Genomic DNA, 22,948 nt, shown 5'->3' on the forward strand with positions numbered 1-22,948 from the left:
GCCCTGCACGCATCCCACTTCATAATCGTAGTCCCAAGTTAGTTCACAACCCGCACGTATGCTGCACGTCGCGAAGAATGACATGTAGGGGAACCGCAAGTCTTGGCTGTCCACAAACACGTTCTGTACGAAGACGTTCGGCTGACACGAGTGCTGGAAAAAAAGTTAATTAGTTTTTTATTTTCATGTATAAGTATTTAAAGTTTTAGATGAACAAGTAAGGGACAATGCAGACATTAATTCGTACACTGACGGGATATTAAAAATTCAATCTTTATTTTAGTGAAGTAAAAATAACAATGTACTGAGGATAATTAGAACAAGATTATTTTAAATTTTCCCAAAGATAAGTTGGATATCATTTTATCCACACAAGATTCTATAAATTCGCATCACCATTAAAAGCGTTGATTTAGTGACTCACATTGAGGAAGCGGCCAATGTTGCCGGCATGCTAACGCTGCTTCCTTCGAGCCAGCTTCAGCGGGCTGGACATCTGAGACCTTCCGCCCCTTGTGGGTGATGAATAATTGAGACCTTCCACCTTTATGGTGATGTTCATCTTGACTTTCGGTGCGAGATAGCTTAATAGCTGAAGCGCTAGTAAACATTTGGACACTAAACTAAACTAAACTTGTCGCACACAAACTCCACCGGCACGAGATCAGATCAATTCTTATTACATACATTACATACTTCTAACCAGACAAATTATGATGGTCTTTGTAAACATAGTCATACAAAACTTTAATCAGAACCACATACAGGCCACACAAAAAAAACCATCATAATAAGTGTGAGGAGGCAGCTTATAAAAGTCGCCCTCTGCACTTTTTGGCCCCGCAGTAACAATATTTGACTTTGCCCTGCACGCATCCCACTTCATAATTGTAGTCCCAAGTTAGTTCACAACCCGCACGTATGCTGCACGTCGCGAAGAATGACATGTAGGGGAACCGCAAGTCTTGGCTGTCCACAAACACGTTCTGTACGAAGACGTTCGGCTGACACGAGTGCTGGAAAAAAGTTAATTAGTTTTTTATTTTCATGGATAAGTATTTAAAATTTTAGATGAAACAAGTAAGGGACAATGCAGACATTTATTCGTGCACTGACACGATATTAAAAATTCTATCGTTACTTCAGTGGAGTAAAAATAACTATGTACTGGTGATAATTAGAACAAGATTTTTTAAATTATCCCAAAGATAAGTTGGATATCATTTTATCCACACACGATTCTATAAATTCGCATCACCATTAACACGTTGACTACGATTGCTTCATCTTGTACTATTATTTCATTTTTGTACTATTTTTAAACAGGGTTGCCAGACGGTCATTTTTTTCCGGACAAATTCCCTGATTTAGTTTTTCGCAATTGCGTTGGCCGGCTAAAATTTATGATAGGGGTACTTCCTAATTAAATTTTAAATACTGCTAAAAGAAAATAAATGGAATTTTTATAGTGGAACCTACAAATAAACTAGAATATTTTGAGTTCTCGGCCTTTTTTGTTCTCGGATTTGGCCAATTTTAAGCAACCTGAATTATGTACCACTACGTCCTGGAGAAATACATTTCGTGCTACGCATATGTACCACTTCGTAGTCAACGTGTTAAAAGCGTTGATTTAGTGACTCACATTGAGGAAGCGACCAATGTTACCGGCGCGCTTTTATCCACACACGATTCTATAAATTAGCATCACCATTAATAGCGTTGATTTAGTGACTCACATTGAGGAAGCGACCAATGTTGCCGGCGCGCTTAGCGTCTATGACGTAGACCTGCTCGTCCTCGCCGTAGTACTGACGATGGCTCTGCTTGGTGGGCGACGTTGGCAGGTTATCAGGGATGACCGCGCTGAAGTTTTGACGTCGTCGTTGCCTTCCGTCAGCTAACAAACAAATCAAGTATTATGTATAGGATTGTTTTTATTTAACATTGTTTATATCAAGCACGATGGCATTAAACAATAACTTCAATAGTGACAGTGGTAACATACATTAATATTTTCAGTATATAAAGTGCTAAATGAATATACATCATAACTCGCTGACCAGGCGCACAAAAGAGAGTTGATTCGTTTTTTTTTTAATTTTTAAGACATTCTTATAGATTGTCGTTCTCGGTTCATAACAAACATCTTGTTTATCAAACATGAACGCGTCATATGTTTTTTATAATCATTGCTGCTGATGTTCTAGAAAAACGTTTAAAGATTCATAAATTTATTACACACCTACTACTGGCAATTTGACCTAATTTAACTCATATCGAAAAATTTTACTACTATTTGACATAAGCGAGCGTTTAGAAAGAGGAAATCACCATCATCATCGTCGTCTTCTGAAGGCCGTCGAGATAAAGATGATGGTGACGCAGCTCTAGACGATTCTGGTGATGCAACTGGGGCGGGATCATCAGGGTCGTCTTCATCTCCTGTAATCAGTGGCTCCTTATTAGCGCGTTTTCTCATTTATGGAAAAAATGCACTATTGTGCTCGCCATGTCCGTCTGTCTGTCTGTCTGTCCGTCCATCCGTGACCTCAAGTCTTCGTCGACGAAAAAATGCGCTCTCTGTCACTCATTGCAGTGAGGGCTTAGCTATGTTTTTATATTATCAGCCTTTCCAGACACGACAAGTATCCTGGATACGGGTTCTAACAACACTTGTATACCTGAAGTGACGAGATGAAGAACACACACAAATCATACACATACTCAAAATTCGACAAATTTACATAAGGTTATATACGACGTGTAAAGCATGTAAGGGAACATTTTTCAAAACGTGCTGATGTAACAAACAGGTACAAAGACTTGGCGTAGCAAGGTATAATGTTCCCAAATTGTAACTCAATAAAAATTACTTTTTAAAGACAACACTTATGAACAATCCAGTGTCTTGGATGTTACACATGTACAGTGAATTTCTAATTTTATTTTTGAATATAGAAAACAATTATTTTTCAAAATTTGTTTAAGATAAAAAAATTTTGAAAAATTTCAAAATTATTTATTCAGTCAACTGATTCATGCATTGTTTCTGACTTCATGCAAGTGTGCAGAATTTCAGATCGATTGGACATGCCAAATTGTGTCATATATGGATTATAAGATTTGTAGCAGACGAAATTATTTTTAAATTTTTTTATGACGGAAAAAAATTTTTAATTCTTAAAATCATTTATTCTGTCACTTGATTCATGCATTTTCTCAAACTTTACGCAAGTGTGCCAAATTTCAGATCGATTGGATAGGTAGAAGTGTGTTAAATATCAGTTATAAGATTTGTAGCAGACAGACAGACAACAAGAAGTGAAGTTAAAGAGAAGTGTTGTAATAATAATATGCATTTAAAAATTGTTTTTTAAAGACAACACTTCCAAAGAATACAATGTCTCCTATGTTACACATCTACAATGAATTTCTAATTTTATTTCCATATATTAATCAAAATAGATTTTTAATTTTTTTAATATTAATATATAAAAAATAAATTTTTAAAATTATTTATTCTGTCAATTGATTCATGCCTTTCCTTCAACTTTGCACAAGTGTGCAAAATTTCAGATTGATTGGACAGGTAGAAGTGTGTTGAATATCGATTATAAGATTTGTAGAAGAAAGAATAATTTTTTTTCAATTTTTCATATTACAAAAAAAAAAAATTTAATTATATATTCTGTCAATTGATTCATGCATTGTCTTCAACTTTACGCAAGTGTGCCAAATTTTAGATCAATTGGACAGGTAGAAGTGTGTTAAATGGTATAAGATTTGCAGCAGACAGACAAACAAACAAACAAACAAACAAGAAGTGAAGTTAAAGAGAAGTGTTGTAAAAAGAGACCAGCTCATAAATTTGTGTGTTACACAATAGGTAGAAGTGTGTTAAATAACACACTTCTACCTATCCAATCGATCTGAAATTTGGCACACTTGCGTAAGTTGGAGACAATGCATGAATCAAGTGACAGAATAAATGAAGTGAATTTCAGTTATAAGATTTGTAGCAGACAGACAGACAGACAACAAGAAGTGAAGTTAAAGAGAAGTGTTGTAAAAAGAGACCAGTTCATATTAATTAATTAAAAAATATCGATAGCAGTTCAAAGCTATGCATCCTATACAAAACTTAGAAAACCCACTTGCATGTCGTTCAAAATAGGAAGACGCAGATTTTAAATTCAATCTATAAATTCTGATTTAAAAATCAAATTCCAATCCTATCTTAGTCTTTACATTCCACCATATTCTGTAATGAACTAATTTTTACTCCGAGGAAATATTGCGGCGTATGGTGAATAAGCGCTTACTTAGCCCCTATATTTTTGCGGCGCCGCGAATACAACCCGAACGCACTGCTGATACACAAACTGAATTTGTTATATTAAAGATATTTGAAACATTTATGTCCCGGCGACTTCAATATCACAAAGTGGTAGTCGATCCCAGAAATTTGGATAAGCCCGGACTACGCATTCCAGATGCGTTGATTGACGTAGGTTCGAATAAACCCCGTTTTCCCATCAAGTAGGATGTTTCATTATTTGGGTCTCGAAGGACAACCTCTCCTCCCCTAGACGAAGTCAGCGCCCCAAATCAAGAATTGGGTGCTACCGTTCACCAGCCATCGTCGCTCTCGGACGTCGCTTTGTGGCCTGCCGCTGCCACAAATTTCCAATGAAAGATCGACGATGAAGGCGAAATTTTGGGACCAGACTGTCCGGTATCGTGGATACGCAATGGGACAAACCTCCATACATGGTATCTCGAAACAGCAGACAACTTCATGTCCAATGTGAGATAGGTACTATACATCAGACAAAAAAACAATCGTCCTTTTGGGGAAAAAAATGTTCAGCATATTACCTCACGTAGGCCAAATGTTGCAGCTAGGATTGACGGTGTTCCAATGATCGTAGACTCCACAGCAGGTAGGAAGTTTTATTCATTGGATCCCGAAGGACCCCCCCTCTCCTCAGGAGGCAGGATGTTTTATTTTTTGGGTCCCGAAGGACCCCCCCCCCCTAACCCCCTTCCCCAAGAGCAAATCAGTAGCCAGGTGAAGGCAGCGTCCCAACTCTTCAAGAATTGGGTGCTACCATTCACCGGCCACCGTCGCTCTCGCCGCGTGGTCTGCAACAGCAACAGAAAAGATTCCGCAAGAATGCGGTGAATCTCTCCCCCCTCTTGGGGGGCGGTGCCTAGCTTCGGTTCAGCTCTGACGTCACCAGAGAGCTACTGGCTTTACCAGAGAGGCTCTGTTGACGCCAGAAGCTGGGATCCCAGGGATCCCAGCTTCTGGCGTAGGCAGGACTGGCGAATTGCCAGTCCGACATGCCTTAGCCTGACGTAGAAAAGTATTCCATGAGTCTTTGGGGACCAGCCATTTTGTTAAAGATTTTTAGTTCAATCGAAATTTCAAAGAAAATCGATGATGACGACGAATTTTGAGACCAGTCTTTATATAGTCCGGTATTGTTGATATGAAATTGGACAAACCCCTATATATGGCGTCTCGAGACAGCAGACAACTTTATGGCCAATGTGAAGTCTATCGGGCAATGAACATTCATCGTTTTCGCTTTAAGTATCAATACATTTGATTTTCAAACTTGATTCAAATTTCAAACATTTAAAATTGAAGGATAAGCCAATTAGAATTGTTTCTCAATGGATGATGAATAAATTGGTGCAAAAATTGCTTGCTGGCTTGATTGAAGGGCGTATTGCCCGTGGTTGAAGTTCATTGGTTCAACAATGGCAGTGCCAGCGTTTCAGCAATACACAAAACTAATATATAATATTATTAAATTATTATATTATTATATAATATATATAATATTATTAAATATATATGGCCACCACACGCATACGACCAGCCACACATGCTGCTGTAGCTCAACTCAACTTCTGCGTTCCAACTTCACTTGTAAATAAAAATAATATACATTTAAAAATTACTTTTTAAACACAACACTTCTAAAGAATCCAGTGTCTCCAATGTTAAAGATGTACAATGAATTTCTCATTTTATTTTCGAATATTAAAAAAATTAATTTTTTCAGTTTTTTGTAATAAAAAATTTATTCAAAATTATCTATTCTGTCAATTGATTCATGCATTGCCTCCAACTTCACAAAAGTGTGCAAATTTTCAGATCAACTGGACAGGTAAAAGTGTGTCAAATATCAGTTATAAGATTTGTAGCTGACAAAATTATTTTTTCAATATTTTTAATATTGAACAAAAATTTTTTTTTAATTTTTCAAATCGTTTATTCTGTCAATCCAACTTTACGCAAGTGTGCAAAATTTCAGATCGATAGGATTAGTAGAAATGTGTTAAATTTCGATTATAAGATTTGTAGCAGACAGACAGACAGACTACAAGAAGTGAAGTTAAAGAGAAGTGTTGTCAAAATGTCGCAAAAATCCTGTTAGAGCGCATAGTTGTATTGCGCAACAAGCCGGAGACCTCAGGAACATTATTGTCATACTAAAATGCAATAAAGGTGTCGACGAACGTCCGGTGACAATACGAATTGACGTTGAAATAACGTTAAATGAATACATTCGCGAGACATTCACCTCCAGAATCAGTGTTTTTCTTCCTGGCAGAGATGGCGAGGAGGCGTGATGATGGCAGACGCTCAGTGACGTTGTTGGAGCGTTGAGTGGGACATGAAGGGACGAAGTTGTCGTCGTGTTTGTCGTTGCGTTGGTAGCGCAACTCACCGTCACTTCCTTCTGGTTCTGAATCGTCTTCTGAAAAGCACCAGAACTATATAAAACTTTGCAACATACACATTGTAATATCTCCCAATGAAGATACATTTGAAAAAAATTTACAGCCAACATTTTTACCTTCTACGGAGAGAAAAATTATCAACCCTGACTGAAGTAGGGTATGGACATTAAACAAAAGTCAATAAAACTGCAATAAATAAATAGAGGAATTTTAAGTACAATTTCTCGTTCGGTGTTATTTAACCTACCGTCTGAAGATTTCTTTTTTTTCTGGCGATCCGGGAAGTCGTCTTCATCGTGGTCCACCTCATCCTCGTAGCCTTCTTTCATATCCTCCATCATCATGTAACGTACGCACGCCCCAGCCCCTGCGAGCTGTTTTGAAGAGCTGAAGTTTGATACGCAGCGGGTTCTGCACCACACGATTCTGGCATGTGTGCTTGCACGCGCATCTGCAGGAAAAACAAATGAAATTTTTTGAATAAAACCATAAAAACAGATCACAGTCGTGAGCAGTTGCCGACTTTCCAGTTACGATTGCCAGAGAACTTACTACTTGAGAAGTGCAAAAACTCGCAAGGAGCAAGAATCCGAGCGATAAAAAAATCGTAGATCACTGTTCGCTAATACACATAATATTATAACACTTCACTCGCCAGTATCAGGGAAATTGATGTTTCAATTAAAACGTATGATTGGGGTCACAAGTCTGATTTTTTTTTTTTATTGGCGTCGGATGCTTGAACAAACCAAGTGTTTAAGAACATTGTTAGAAGTCTACAAGAAAAAGTGTTCACGATAATATAACAGTCTTGGTATCGTTATTCACATACCTGGAGTTACATTCGAATATGCCTGAAGTGACTTGTTCGTAGAGGCGCCTGTGCACGTAGCCAGGGTCGTTGAGCTGAAGTTTAGGCGGCAGTCTCTTGTTGCTCTCGAGTGTTAGCTGCCAGCACTCGCAACGAGACTTATCCTGTTACCCAAGCGATTTGGTAATAATGAATCATTGCTGTGAACTGTGCACAACTGTGATCGTTTTAAATGAAGAAACCTTGCACAAATAATCAGTTGACACACCACGTAGCAGATGATCACATGATACGATAAAGCTTTCAGTAGTATCATACACTCTAGTTACAAGTAATCACTAGGTTCATTTTGTATTGAAAAAATAAATTATTACAATCCGATGTGTTGTTCAAACAACCAAGTTGAAAAACTCAATTGAATAAGATCGGAGGAATTTCAAGTTGCCGATTCATTAAAAAAAATCGATTTTCGGAGACGAGTATCAAATAAAATCTGATGCATCTATTGCAATATTTTTTACTGCAAATTTCACGTTAGAACGCAAGCCATAAGTACCTGACAGTCGTCCGTGCATGAAAAAAATCGATTTTCGGAGACGAGTATCAAAATAAAATCTGATGCATCTATTGCAATATTTTTTACTGCAAATTCCACGTTAAAACGCAAGCCATAAGTATACCTGACAGTCGTCCGTGCAGGAACAGCACACAAGGAAGTCAGTGTCGAGGTTGAGAGGAACGCCTGGTGCAGGCATGCGCACATTGCAGTACTCCAGAGGGAACGGCGGGTCAGAGTCCAGCGAATTGACACAATGGATGGGCATTGGCTCGACACCTTGACTGAAGTCCTGCGCAATGAAAGATTATATGTAAAGATTTGAACCATAAATGTGATTTTCAAACTTCCTGAAGTGTAAAAAGCCCATTTAATAAACTGGAAATACTACAATTGTTCCTTGTGCCTAAGGTTTCACAAGAAAAAATAAACTGACCGGAATTTTACCATTCAGGAGGAGTCAAAAATATGAGGAAAACCAATCTCGCCCGCATTCAAACCAGATAAAACAATTATTTAATGTAAAGAATTGCAAACAAATTGCAGGATCATAAAGAGATGCTCACAGGTATGGTGTACAATTCTTTGCTCGGAGCCCACTCGTTGATGACGTCTATGTTGAGCTCAAAGGAGAAATAGTCGATCTCCAGTTTGGAATGTGTCGTGCGTAGGTACACGAAGAGCTCATCAATGTTACGCAGCCGTCGGCAGCAGGGAGTCACGTAGTAAACACTGCGTCGCAAGATGGTCTTCTTGCGCTGCCGTACCAGCTGTCTGTTCAGTTACACAAGATACAAATGTTACGACTATGGTACTTATTCAATCCAAGGTAATAATTATATAATTATAGTAGTACTCAAAAAAAATTTAAACGGCAAACATAAAATCTTTTCAAGTGGGTAAAACCATTAAATTAACAGAAGACCCTGTGAACGCAAAGCTTTAAAGATTTTGAGCATGAGATGGACACTTCATATCAGCGTTCTGACCTCCTCCATCCTAGCACAATGGGGATGAGAAGAGGGGAGATGTAGCGGTTCTTCTTCAGGAGTTCCTCGCCCTTTGGACCGCCCACGCACGCAGAGCCACACTGATGAGGTCTGAAGCGACGCTCCAGTGGAGGAATTTGAGCTTTCTGAAGGCGGTAAAAAATTTAACAATTAAATACATACAACATTGATCTACAACTCTGCAACTAAAAATGCCTGAACTATATCAAATATTTTTTTTTCGCCATGTTATTTTTTTGAACGATTTCCATGAAAATACCTTATCACATACTAAGCGCAATCGGTTGCACATACAAAACGCGATAGATGGAAGGCATACTTTTATGAATCCATTCATCTCCTGCTTTATTTTCTCTAGGAGCTCAGGAGGAGGAGTGCCCGGTCGTGCGCCAGTGCTCTTCTTAGCGACAGATCTGTTGCCCGTGGGAGCTGTAGCCGAGGGAGCCGACGCTGCAGGAGCAGATGTCGAGGTGGCTGTGCTGCTTACGACTGAAACGCACATGCCTTCACTTACAATTACCGTATGTCATCAGAAATCTCATCAAAATTTCCACGCAGTCAACAAGTAGTGTCTAAACCAGCTAGTGAATCAATTTAATTGGCACATTTGATCAACAATACGAGAACATATTTTAGAAACTAAACCAAGAATCATAATTTACTTTGAAGTTCAAGTAAAACTAATAGTTGGCTGAGGATAATTGCACGAAAATATCTCTATGGAATCGTAATATAGGGGTGTTGAAAATACTCAAGTATTTTGTACACAGTTAATACATCATACTTGGTGTTGGCAGTGAAACACGCGAGCTGTTACCAGATGGAGTGGATATGAGGCTGCTGGGGAAGGAGGCATTGAGAAGCAACGGAGGTGGAGGATGAGAGATGGCAGCAGTCACTGACTGAGGCGTAAACTTCTCGCGAGGAGTTACTGCGAGAAAAAACATATATCAGATTGGCAACGAAATGAAAATATATTTACAAAAAATCATCAAATACAAAATCTATGAATTTGTCAAGACATGAATAGAGCGGAAAAATAAATATTTACATAAGCGAGATAGTTAAGCAACGTACGTGAAAAAATGAAATTATCACACAGTGAAAATTAATTAATGTTGGAAATGTGATGCGTGTGTGTGCCAATCCTGGATCCTGGTAGTGACCATTTAGGAAGGGAGTGGCTGATCGATGGTTCCATTTTGTTAGGTCAGTTTTTCTGGGAAGTTCCATCACCATCACTGGCTCGCTGATCCACCAGAACCATTTTATTGCATTACACAATAGCCTGAACAAGCCAGGCATTGAGTTATCAACCAGAAGTGGATTAATTACTGAGTTTACCATGCGTTGAGCTTTATGAAAGAACTTATGATCCCAATTGGAACTCGGACCCAGACTGGTGTAAAAGACAAAGCCTCTCACTGCACTGCACAGCTCTGCCAATGCAGTGTTGACAAACTTAGTGCACTAGCAACGGCTGACTGACTAACCTGTGCTGCTGCCTAGAGGAGTCGGCAGGATGCTTTCTTGCCCGAAGGTGCAGTACTCTACGACGGGGCCGGCTTGCTGCGGGAGAAAAATACAGTACTAATAATATTGAGAGTGATAATGGCCAATTTTAAATGAGATCAACTTCATATCAGCAACGTAAATCGTAATGACCTTGCTAATACATCACGACTAGGTTAGGTCAGAGACAAAGCAATTACAATATTCAAATTCAACTAGAATAACTAGATGTTGCCTGCCCTGCTCTGTTCTTAATTCATTTTATCCAGAAGGGAAAATTACAGTTCTCACAATTCATTTTATCCAGAAGGGAAAATTACAGTTCCCACAATTCATTTTGTCCAGAAGGGAAAATTACAGTTCCCACAATTCATTTTGTCCAGAAGGGAAAATTACAGTTCCCACAGAATTTACCATTTAAATTAAATTCGGATCGCACAGAGTAGCCGACATATATTCACAAAGCAATACAACATTATCTCATCAGCACCACAATTTCCAGTAGTTCTCACTAATATTCGGATTTCGGTAACAAATATAAGAAATTTTTATTTCTCACCCTGCCCGGGATCATGGCTCGTCTCCTAACGGTGAGCCGCGAGTGCTGCTCGGCGTTGGCTTGCAGGCTCATCTTCTTCTGGAAGAGCGGACTGAGGCGCGTCGAGCCTCGGTAGATCCATTCACTGAGCTCGTGGGTCGGGAAGTACATCTTCACCAGGGATCCTTCCACCTCCAATACCTGAGCTCGCCACCATTTACCTAGAACGCAAATCCACGATGTGCTTGAGCATAGAGGAGATTGATGACATTGAAAGAAATAATTTCATTATATGAAAGAATGCAAAAATTTAAAAGCAAAACAAAGCAACAGTTTAATTAAAAAATGAAGCTAGATTGTAAACACAGTGGAAATTGAGCACCAATTAAACGGGTCGCAGTAATAGAAGGCCGCATTTCATTAGAAGGTACCCTTACCATTGCGCTCTGTTTTGACGTTATTCCACTTCTGTAGGCGCACCATCGGTCGTTCAGGATACATTTGAACATATTCTTTGATGAAAGCTCTGGAGTCAGAACAAACGTCATCCCATGCCTGAGCTGAGGCCTCCGTCACAACTCTGATGTGATGGTGCAGGACGTATTGCGCGTAACCGTCGTCGAAGAAAATCAGGTATCTGTTACAAAGAAATTACAGATGAGGATGCATTAATGGGAAAGATAGAGATATTTTATTCTATCATGAAAAACAACCACACAACAAAAATAAAAAAATATACTATGAGCTTATACTATACTAAGCTATATGTATACTATACTATACTACTACCTATACTATGAGCTTAAGCTTAAGCAGTCTGACAACACGTGAGACTTGATGAATAAATCCTTCAACAGATTACCCAATAATAAAATAAATACAATTACCACTGACTTGAACTTATTGGCGACAGTTGGCACCTCAGCCACAATGCCGACATAGAAGCCATTGGTCGAGGACGTGTCATGGCGGCCGTTCTTTTGGTCATCCTTACGGCCGTTCTTCTCCTCATCCCTGAAGCGAGCGATGACCCGCGTTCCCACCACCAGCCTCGTCGCGCACTGGTATTCATAGGCAAGTTGTCTGCCCGTCAGCTCCTTCATTTCGGCTTGGAAGCGGTTGTAGCGCACCATGTACCGAGTGTTCTAGGGAAACATTACAAGTATTTAATACGGTAAATATACTGTCTAGTCGCAGTTGTAGCGCACCATGTACCGAGTGTTCTAGGGAAACATTACAAGTATTTAATACGGTAAATATACTGTCTAGTCGCGGTTGTAGCGTACCATGTACCGAGTGTTCTAGGGAAACATTACAAGTATTTAATACGGTAAATATACTGTTTAGTCGCGGTTGTAGCGCACCATTACCGAGTGTTATAGGGAAACATTACAAGTATTTAATACGGTAAATATACTGTTTAGTCGCGGTTGTAGCGCACCATCACCGAGTGTTCTAGGGAAACATTACAAGTATTTAATACGGTAAATATATTAATATACAGGGTGTCCCAAAAAAACTATACTCAACTTTGAATGGCTGTAACTCGAAAAGTAATAGAGTTAAAAAAAAGTGACGTGTGCTAAAATCGTGCTTGCGCAAAGTTTTAGTAAGATCATTTTGCATAATCATTATGTTGTCTTGACATGTTTTCTTTTCGCTGTTTGATTTTTTGTATCTTTGGTGAGACAAAAACATGGCAATCTTTGGTGAGAGACAATCATGGCAATCTTTGACAAAGATTGCCATGTTTTTGTCTCACCAAAGATTGTCATGATTGTCTCTCACCAAAGATTGCCATGTTTTTGTCTCACCCAAAGATACAAAAAATAAAACCGTGAAAAGATAACATGTCAAGACAACGTAATGATTATGCAAAGTGATCTTACTAAAACTTTGCGCAAGCATGATTTTAGCACATGTCACTGAAAGTTCTATCAAACGCTTCTGGCTTCATCGAGCTGTCTGATTTTTGGTGGAGTGATGGAGAAAAACATAGGGAACAAATCCTGACTCCTAATTTTTTTCACTCTATTACTTTTTGGGTTACAGCCATTCAAAGTTGAGTATCGTTTATTTTTTTGGGACACCCTGTATAGTCTATTCGCGGTTGTAGCGCACCATGTACCGAGTGTAATACAGTAAATATGCAGTCTAATAATATAGACTGTATAGTAAATGTAGTAAATATACAGTCTAATCGCGGTTGCAGCGCATCATATACGTAATGTTCTAGGGAAACATTACAAGTATTTAATACAGTCTCTTTTCAGTCTAGTTGCAGTTGTAGCGCACTATATACGTAGTGTTCTAGGGAAATATCAAAAGTATTTAATACAGTCCATGGAGATACAATTCACCCTGTTACCCATGTTGAGGATCATAAATCAATTCTACACAGACATTCAATTTTACACATTATAGATAGTAACTAGACATATATAATAACCTCAATGCAAGTTATTTAAATCCAATTTCACAGGACAGTGAATCGTACGGAACGTGGTTTAATAATATGGTGAATTAAGACTTACATTTTCTTCCTTATGGACAACACTGACAACGACAGCGGGCACCCAGCGCGAGAAGAGCGAGAGTCTCATGGCATATGAATCGTACGGAACGTGGTTTAATAATATGGTGAATTAAGACTTACATTTTCTTCCTTATGGACAACACTGACAACGACAGCGGGCACCCAGCGCGAGAAAAGCGAGAGCCTCATGGCATATGAATCGTACGGAACGTGGTTTAATAATATGGTGAATTAAGACTTACATTTTCTTCCTTATGGACAACACTGACAACGACAGCGGGCACCCAGCGCGAGAAGAGCGAGAGCCTCATGGCATAGACGGCCTGCCCAGGTACGAGCTGTGGCCGCATTAGAGGAGCGACGGGCGGCAGCGATGCTTGACATGTGACATGCTCCGAGGGAACCACGTGCACCTGTCAGGTGCAACATTGCTTAGCTATAAGTGCAAACATAAGCATACAACTAAACAATAAACGATTCTTTATTATTGTAGCTACTCTAGCTAGCAATACAAACACCAAACTGTACAACTTTAATAGAGCAAGCAGTAAAAAAGTTCAACTATATGCTACAATATAAATGCAGCCTGTAGCGAGAACATCCAAATGATAGTTCTTGCATTTGTGGTCTGAATAGTATAGTAATGTGATATGGAAAAAAGTTAATAATGGCAAGTTTGAAACTATTTGATAACTCTTAATGATACAACCTAAATGTGTTGCTGTCAACTACACATTATAGTAACACCCTTGTCAATATTTTTTAATGAAAATACTTACGTAAAAGAAATTTCTTGCAAAAGGGATATCACTGCCAAATGAACCTAAATTTGAAAGAAACATCAAAACAAATTACATCTTTTTCAACAGGAATGAGCCTAGAGACTAATTAGCGCCAACCTACAAGAAGGGATAGCCTACCTGGTCGTCCAGCCCAGGATTGTTGTCTACGTCCACCTCTGGGAGCAGCTGGAAATACAGAGAACACGTGATTAGCAGTAGAAGATAATTCATAAATTAACCGTCAATATTAGGAATTAGGCAGCAATTTAATATTAGTAAACTTTGTATTTTTATCTGCCACTAGCAGCTAGAATCATTTTAGAATTTTCTGAAATTTCAAATTCACATAAAAACTGAATGTGAAAGAGAATTAAGTAAAGTTAAAATAAGGGTAGTAGCCAGCTTACCTTAATTAATTTCAGCAATGACCAACAAAAAGTCATATCTTACCTTGATCTTTGGTTTAAAAGAATCATAGAAGGAGCATCTGATGCTGTGAAGTTCTTTTTCAATTTTGTTGTACTCCTCATCCATCTCTTTGAGGCCATTTTCAGCTTTAGCTATTCTAGACGTAACGTTCTCAATGCCTTCATCGACATGCTTCTTGAGCGCAAGAGAATCCACCATATTCTCTAGCATACGCTTCAGTCTGTCTGGTTGCTCTGCATCTCCTGAGTCTTTGTCACTATCAGACCCTGACAATGACAGCTCCAATACAGACTCTTCACTTTCAACTGAAAAATTGAAAGGAGATTTGTGTGCAAGACATCAACTTGTGCAGAAATGGATGTGCTCAAAAGTCAAATCAAAATCCAGCATCAAAAGAAAATTTTCAACATAAGTTATGGGGCTATCCAAAGAAACTTTAATTCCAACTTATTGATGCACAATTTTTTTATGTCTCTAGAGGTGGACTCACAGAAAGATTTTCATAAATAAATTCTAGCCATACATTTTTAATTTTGCAAGGAACCTAATAATAAAAGTAAAACGATAACTAAAACAGTACAACAATATCAAATTCTTCTCAGTAACCTTGTTGCTTTTACTTCTATGATAGAAAAATTTCAATATGTATAAACATTGCAAAAATTTTATCTTCACGAACAAAACAATGTTAAAAATTAATTCAAACCCATATAGAACATACCATCATCTGGATCAGATTCGGAGTCTGTGAGAAGCACTGTGTCTCGTTGCGGTTCATTGTTGATAAGAATGATGTTCTCACCATTTCTGACTTTTTCAATAAGCTTCTGTTGATGCAAGGAAAAGCACGCCAAGCATGGCAGACAGATCCTTGTTTTTCTGGAAATGAAATTATATAAACAATCAATTCAGTTCTAAATAAATCACATATGCATATATGCTTTTATGGTAAGCAAGAAGACAAAATTAAGATCAAAGAATTATAATACTGATAAGAAAAGAATAAATTGGGATTAGCTTTAATTTGTAGAAACATTTCATTTGTATTCACATCAAAAATAATGCTTTACAATTTTGTATTCTTTGCTCCCTTTGTTTTTAATGGCTTGTACAAAATAAATTGTTGAATTTTGTTTGACACTTGCAATAAATATAAATTAGCAATGACAAAGTCCAAAAAAAATTTATTTAAACAATTTTTTGTATTTCACTAAATATGTAGTACTTGGGATAAGCAAGAACTCCATAGAAGCGTCTAGCTGCTGCAGGGGCTTTTCGCAACCCTTCCCGTGAGTGGCATTCAGAGTTGAGGCACCGAGCCAGTTTGGGAGGATCAGCAGCAGCCAACGGATTGGTGATTCTCTGCTCACATACCACCTGCAAGAAACAATTAATTATTTTAAATAGAAACAAAGCAGCAGAGAGCAGAATTTAAAATTTTATACATTATTTTTAAGCTAGAACTAAAAAAGAATCAAATCTATAAAAAAAAGGTTCGCTTTACCTGGATACATTTCCTATTAATTTCGTAATAACCCAAGACTTTTGCAGGCATTTTATTATATATTGGAGTTGCAATATTTCAGAAAAACAGAATTAGAACAGTGCTACTTTTTTCTGAAGTTTCATGGCTCCACAGCAAGAATATTTAGCGGTTCTAAAGCTGCATCATTATATTTATTGGTATTAGTTATTTTATTTTATTTGCTCCTTCCCGTTACCATTACTGTACTAAATTAGGAAAATTTTGGAGCATGTATACAGAGGGTGGATAAAATAATTAACATGAAAAAATTTCATGTTAATTCTTTACTGTTGTTGCTACTTGATATTTTATCTTTTCACAGATATTTTTAGTGAATTCCTGTTTCTATAACCTAGCCTATACATTGCAAACCTCTCTGACTTTCAAAGAGGCCAAATTGTTGGAGCCCGTATAGCTGGTGCTAGTCTCAAATTCTTGATGTTTCTTGAGGTACTGTTTCAAAAGTAATGACTGATTGTTGATTATGACTTGGTACCTAAATCGAATTGTGAGGGACAACCAAAAGGCCACAGATGTTAAAATTACTGCAGACCTCAATGACACCTACAGAAGCCAGTTTCTATAAAGACTGTGAACCGAGAGCTGCACAGATCTGGCCATTAGATATCCTCTAGTTCTAACTACAAATGCTTTGAAGCATTTAGAGTGGTGTAAAACCTCCAGAATTGGTCCCTTGAGCATTGGAAGAATGTGATTTTCTCCAAAAATCATCACTACGGTACTTTATTTACAACCTCTGGCCAAGATTATGTTTGGAGACGGCCAAGGGTCTTAAGAGTCCTGACTGTCTTCCTGCTAACCTGAAAACATAGCGGGGAATATGTGAAGCTATTTTTTGGAAATCTGGAATGCTGATGATTTCTTTTCATAGAAGAATCAACAGCCGTAAATATTTAGGAATTTTGGAGGACCAATTTCATCCAATTTTTCAAACACTGTTTCCAGAGGGGAACACTGTCTTCCAAGATGCTAATGCCCCAATCCATGCTGGAATTGTTAAAAAATTGCACAAGGAACATTCTAATGAAGTTGAGCATCTCATTTGGCCACCATAATCACCAGACCTGAATATTATCAGGCATTTATGGTCAATTCTAGAGATGCAAGTCGGAAGACGATTCCAGCCACCATCATCTTTAAAAGAGCTGGAGGTAGTTTTAAGGGAAGCAGGTATGTAAAAAAAAAAACTTTTTTATTTAGTGACAGACCATTTTGAAACATGGTACACATATACATACAATAGAAATCTATGAAATTTGTTGTCAAATCTATGTAAATTTGTTTGAAAAATGAAAGAGAATGCAAAATTCATAGAAAATGGCAAAAAAGGGGTAGGGGATAGAACATTAAGAGACATTTGTGAAGACCATATCAAGTGATCATCCAATGACTTTTTCCAATTTTTTCATAATTTTTCTGATTTTTTCTATTTTGGCCCCACCCACCAATTATTTCAATATATAATCCAAACAAAAAAGAAACCAGAAAAAGTGATCAGATGCTTGCTAGGTCAGGTCTTTACAAATCAATTGGTGTATCTCTCAATGCTGTAGCATGAAAATCATAGGGCAAGATAAATTTTTAATATGAAAATTTCAAGTTTTCAGAAGATCCAAAAAACAAATTTGTGATCATTAAAGGTATAAAAGTCTTATCCAGGCTGGTATGGACTGTCATGAACCAACAAATGAACACACAAACATGGATTTGGGTTCTTTAAATGCGCAGTTCATTGAACCTTTAAAATGAGCTAAAAAAACAGAAGTTTAAATTTTTAATTTCGACATACATGCTCCCCTAAACTGATGAAGGGCTTAAAATTTCTTTGGAAACAATTCACAAATGCATGAATCAATAGTGTGGTGGACCTACACCACACTAAAATACATTTTGTAGATTTTGCAGGCGTTTCCCTTATTTTGTTCAGCCCTTGTACCCTATATACATCTAATTAATAGTAGAACATTAAAAATTTATTCACATTGTAGCAATTTGACTATTCTCATGTGAGGTGATGAACTTGCCATCAGCTTATACTGGTCTATTGTCACTACTTGATTCAATGGGGAATTAAAGTTGATATTTCCTGATCTTTACAGTAAAAAATTAAAACCAAGTGGTACATACTACATAGCCTATTACAAAGAAACATGCATAGTTAGGAAATTGAGATTTTTGAGGAACATGGACACCTGTTTGAACATTGCAGGAGCTGATTGGTTAAATCAGCATTGGAGCTGATTTAAACAGTACCTTGCTTAATTACTGCTCATCAACTGGCATTTGGCTTCCCTTTACAATAATTGAAAACTTTGTATACAATTCAGCAAAACTATAAAAGAATAAAAAAAACATTAACTCACACAAAGTTGAATTAATGCTCTATCTGCCATCTTAATACATTATAGAAATGAGTAAAATGTGAATGAAGAGCATGTCTTCAGGAAGACTGTGCTATAACATAATGTTTACAACCCCTGGTAAGAACATCCACATTTCAGATGATTAATGTTACAAAAGAAGTAAGCATAGAAAGACAGGAGTTGAATATGGTATTATACTTACATCATCATCATCTGATAAATTGATTATTTCTGCCATTCTCATTAACTATTAATACTTGAAGCACTGTAGCACCTAGATTTGAAAATACACTTGAACTAATTTTTATTCAAGTAAATCAGATATAAAATGACTTTAGAAGTTCCATCAATAAAATAGAACTCAAAAATTCATATGAAACCTCTTTCAGGTTTTATCTTCATCTAATGTTTCATTTTTTCAATTGCTGATTTATGAGAGTTTTATACATTTAGTTGCAAATACTTTGCAACAAACTCAACTTTTTATATCTGCAGATAAAAATTTATTATTAATTATTGAGATTAGGATCAAAGTTCATAAGGTATGCAGCATCAACAATTGTTCAAAAAACAATGCAGCATCAAAAATTAAATTCTTGGTTGAGCAAAGATATGGGCCACTAGCCTGGAAAACACCTACCTTCTACCGCACCTGTATGGCTGCAGGTGCCTGTGACTAGAGCTTTCCTGCCATTTTTGGGACCACAAGATTTCCAATAGATGAATTATATCCCATCCCATCTAACTGTTAACAAAAATGCAGGATTGGGCTGCATGATTCCAATTGTATAAAAAATTTGTCACTTTGAAGCCAAAAGATTCTATTCATTACTCATAAGTAAGGAAATTCCAATCTAGATGGGCCACCAAAAAGAAAATGCTTAATAATCAAGAGATGTCAGGAACATTATGATGGATCAGCAGGTAAGTAACCGCAAGTTTAGTACATATTTTATATATATAAATGTTTGTTGGTCTCAGGGGCAGGATAGAATTCTGAAAATTAAGGTTCATATATTATTTTTGATCAACCTCCACCACTTTTTTGACCCAAAAATTTTAGTTAAGATAGAAAGAATAAAAATAGGAGAGTTTAAAGTTAGACTTGAAAGAATCAACAATTAAGGTTGCAACACTTTAAGATTTCAATTTGACTAAATATTAATTCATTAGCAATTTGTCTCCAAGTCAAGCATAACAAATTAACATTTATGAATTAATACATAAGAGTAAATAGGAATTTGAGACAGTCATCCCACATTTTTTAGAACTGTTGTAGCAGCCAAATTAATCAAAATATTGCAAAACTAAAAATATTGGCATAAAGTCCTACATTTTTAGTGCATTTTCTCATTTATGGAAAAAAGGCGCTATTGTGCTCGTCATGTCCGTCTGTCTGTCCGTCTGTCTGTCCGTCTGTCTGTCCGTCTGTGACTTCACGTTTTTTTCAACGAGAAAACGCGCTCTCTGTTACTTGCTGCAGTGAGTAGGTACTGAGTTATATTTTTACTATCTATGTAGCATATAGCAAGTTGAGAAATCATACGTAATTAACGTAAATTACTACCTCTAAAAATATCCCCAAAAAAGCGTGATAAGTGAGACTTTGGAAAAGTGCCTCTGCTAGGTCTGTAGCGAAATAAATATTCCCCATGTTATAAAAATTTACAGGGTAATAACTAATAAGGAATAGGGACACCCCAGGGAATAAGGGAATAATAACTCCCTAGTCCCCAGGGTCATTACTAATAAGGGAGTAGGGACACCCCCAAAAAAAACATTTTACAGTAAAACCTTGATTAGCAAAGCTACAGTTAAAAAAAACTAAATAAAAACAAAAAAAATTGAGTACATTCACCTTGTTCAGCAAAAAAAAATTCACTTGATGAAAAATTAATGCATCATCATTCATCAGCCTGATCAGGCATCACAAAATTGTGCATAGAATGTCATAGATAAAAATCATAAAATTGTGTGCCAGGCAACCTAGAATTAAAATAATTTAACCTAAGCTATGATTTATTTCTCCAGAAAATATGATGGTTGTCACTAAAATATTTTTTTCTGTTTTAGGTATGTTTTAGCAATCTTTTTTTTTATAGTGAATTCACTTGACCCAGTTAAAATGGTGTGATAATAACAAGTCATCCTGTAAGCTTAGGTACTTACACCACTACACCAGTACGGTATGTCCTTTGTCCAGTTTGAGGCCACAGGCCAGAGGCCTAGGCACTCAAATTTCTCTCACTAATAGTCTAATAATAATTAAGGACTCATATTGCCAATGTCAAGATGGCATTGGAATAGGTAGATATGTTATGTTCATATTACTTAATTAAAATAATTGCGCACAGATAAACATCAAAGTTCAAACTTCACAGCAGGAGCAGCATTTGTTTGATCGCAAGGCAGAGGCTGCTCAGAGCCCAGAGGCACACTGCACAACTGGTACAATTAGGAGCATGCATCTTTATGATCTTACAGTTAGGCTACACATTGTTTCAACTCAGGTAGCCTAATGCAATTTGATCCTATTTATAATCAATGTTAACTTTGTAGTCCATAGTGGCAAATCAGAGAGCTCTTTAGGCTCTCCTTCAAGTTCAAATTTAAGTCCTATAAGTAGACCAGAAAAGTATTGTGGATACCTGCATCATCATACATAAGACATTGGCTTAAATTTCGAGTGAATGAGAAAATTAAAAATGATCTGATTCTAAAAAAATCACTGGTTTGTCACTATGCTTTGTACCAAAAGTGACAAAAACAGTAGTGCAAGTCTGCAAGAGGCTAGACTAAAGAGCTCTCATTGACACCGAGTGATCAAGGCATGCCTTTTGTTCAGAGACCACCACTGCCAGGCTGGCCTGGGCATGGTGATTGGTGGCATACCGTGGCAAACCAGTGATTTTTTTTAGAATCAGTTCATTTTTAATTTCCTCATAATCATTTTCTCAAGATATAAACCATTAACCAATATCTAATGTATGAACTATGAATGATGATGCTGGTAACTTGGTAAGTGGTATCCATGATACTTTGCTGGTCTACTTTGAATTGAATTGAAAGAGAGTCTAAAAAACTCTATGCTTTGCCACAAGGTGTCCTAGTGGTTACAGTTCAGACTTCAGAGTACAAAGATTGGCGCAGAGAGGCGCAGGTTTGATCCCCAGTTTCTGGTCAGAATCGGCAAAGAGGTCGGGCGGTTAAGCACAGCAGAATTGTAGCAGTCAGTTGCGAGTTCGAGACCGCGAAATGCGGTCAATGTTCTGCGATGTTAATAATCGGCAACAGGCCTACGGCCTAATAAACGCTGAAACCGCTATTATTATTTTTACTATGCTGAGTGCCGGGTTTCAAATCGACCATCATACGATCCCTTCCCTCAACAACGGAGCTTTTAACATCTCTGGACTATAACATTGTAAGCAACCAGACAGATCACATCCAATCAGTAGTAGTAGACCAATCAGCCCACAGGAAAACAGTCTGCAATAGTTTGGCGTCTGCCGATGCGCGAAGAAATTTTTTTTTTTTCAAATTTGCGGGAGCCTCTGAAGACTAGTCCAATGTGGCCCCACGACCGAGTTTTGAGTTATAGTTGTTAATCAATTTAATTAATCACTTAATTTTTTTTAATTGATCACTTTAATCACTCGCTTTAATCACTTTTACTATTTTAATTAATCACTTCAATTCATCACTTTAATTAATTGGCTCTCTACCAACTCATTGAAAACCCTACCTAACTCAAACTGCCTGCACGGCTCAAACTCTCCCTAGCATCTGTTGAGGAGAACACTCCACGGCAGAGCCGCGAAACACGGCAGCGCCGCGAAACACGGCAGCGCCGCAAAACATGGCAGCGCCGCAAAACACGGCAGTGCCGCAAAACACGGCAGCGCCGCAAAACACGGCAGCGCCGCAAAACACGGCAGTCGCAGAACACGGCAGTCGCAGAACACGGCAGTCGCAGAACACGGCAGAGTCGCAGAACACGGCAGAGTCGCAGAACATGGCAGAGTCGCAGAACACGGCAGAGTCGCAGAACATGGCAGAGTCGCAGAACAAGGCGGAGCCGCAAAACACGGCAGAGCTGTGAA

General features: G+C 37.7%; 1 protein-coding gene across 1 annotated transcript; it reads right to left on the reverse strand.

The window, feature by feature from the left end:
- Positions 1-602: 602 nt before the first annotated feature.
- Positions 603-19,392, reverse strand: LOC108673081 (histone-lysine N-methyltransferase SETDB1-like). Its single transcript, XM_018160861.2, is given in 22 exon segments — positions 603-1,016; positions 1,740-1,900; positions 2,335-2,445; positions 6,603-6,779; positions 7,010-7,101; positions 7,103-7,213; positions 7,595-7,737; positions 8,254-8,421; positions 8,696-8,903; positions 9,119-9,264; positions 9,459-9,628; positions 9,924-10,070; positions 10,633-10,708; positions 11,211-11,410; positions 11,627-11,826; positions 12,084-12,334; positions 13,968-14,138; positions 14,646-14,693; positions 14,958-15,241; positions 15,658-15,815; positions 16,162-16,313; positions 19,048-19,392. Coding segments are annotated over 22 exon segments (3,417 nt in total). The 5' UTR covers positions 19,084-19,392; the 3' UTR covers positions 603-809.
- Positions 19,393-22,948: the final 3,556 nt, after the last annotated feature.

This window comes from Hyalella azteca, unplaced genomic scaffold (assembly GCF_000764305.2).
Source record: "Hyalella azteca isolate HAZT.00-mixed unplaced genomic scaffold, Hazt_2.0.2 contig4363, whole genome shotgun sequence".
NCBI classification, from domain to species: Eukaryota; Metazoa; Arthropoda; class Malacostraca; order Amphipoda; family Hyalellidae; genus Hyalella; species Hyalella azteca.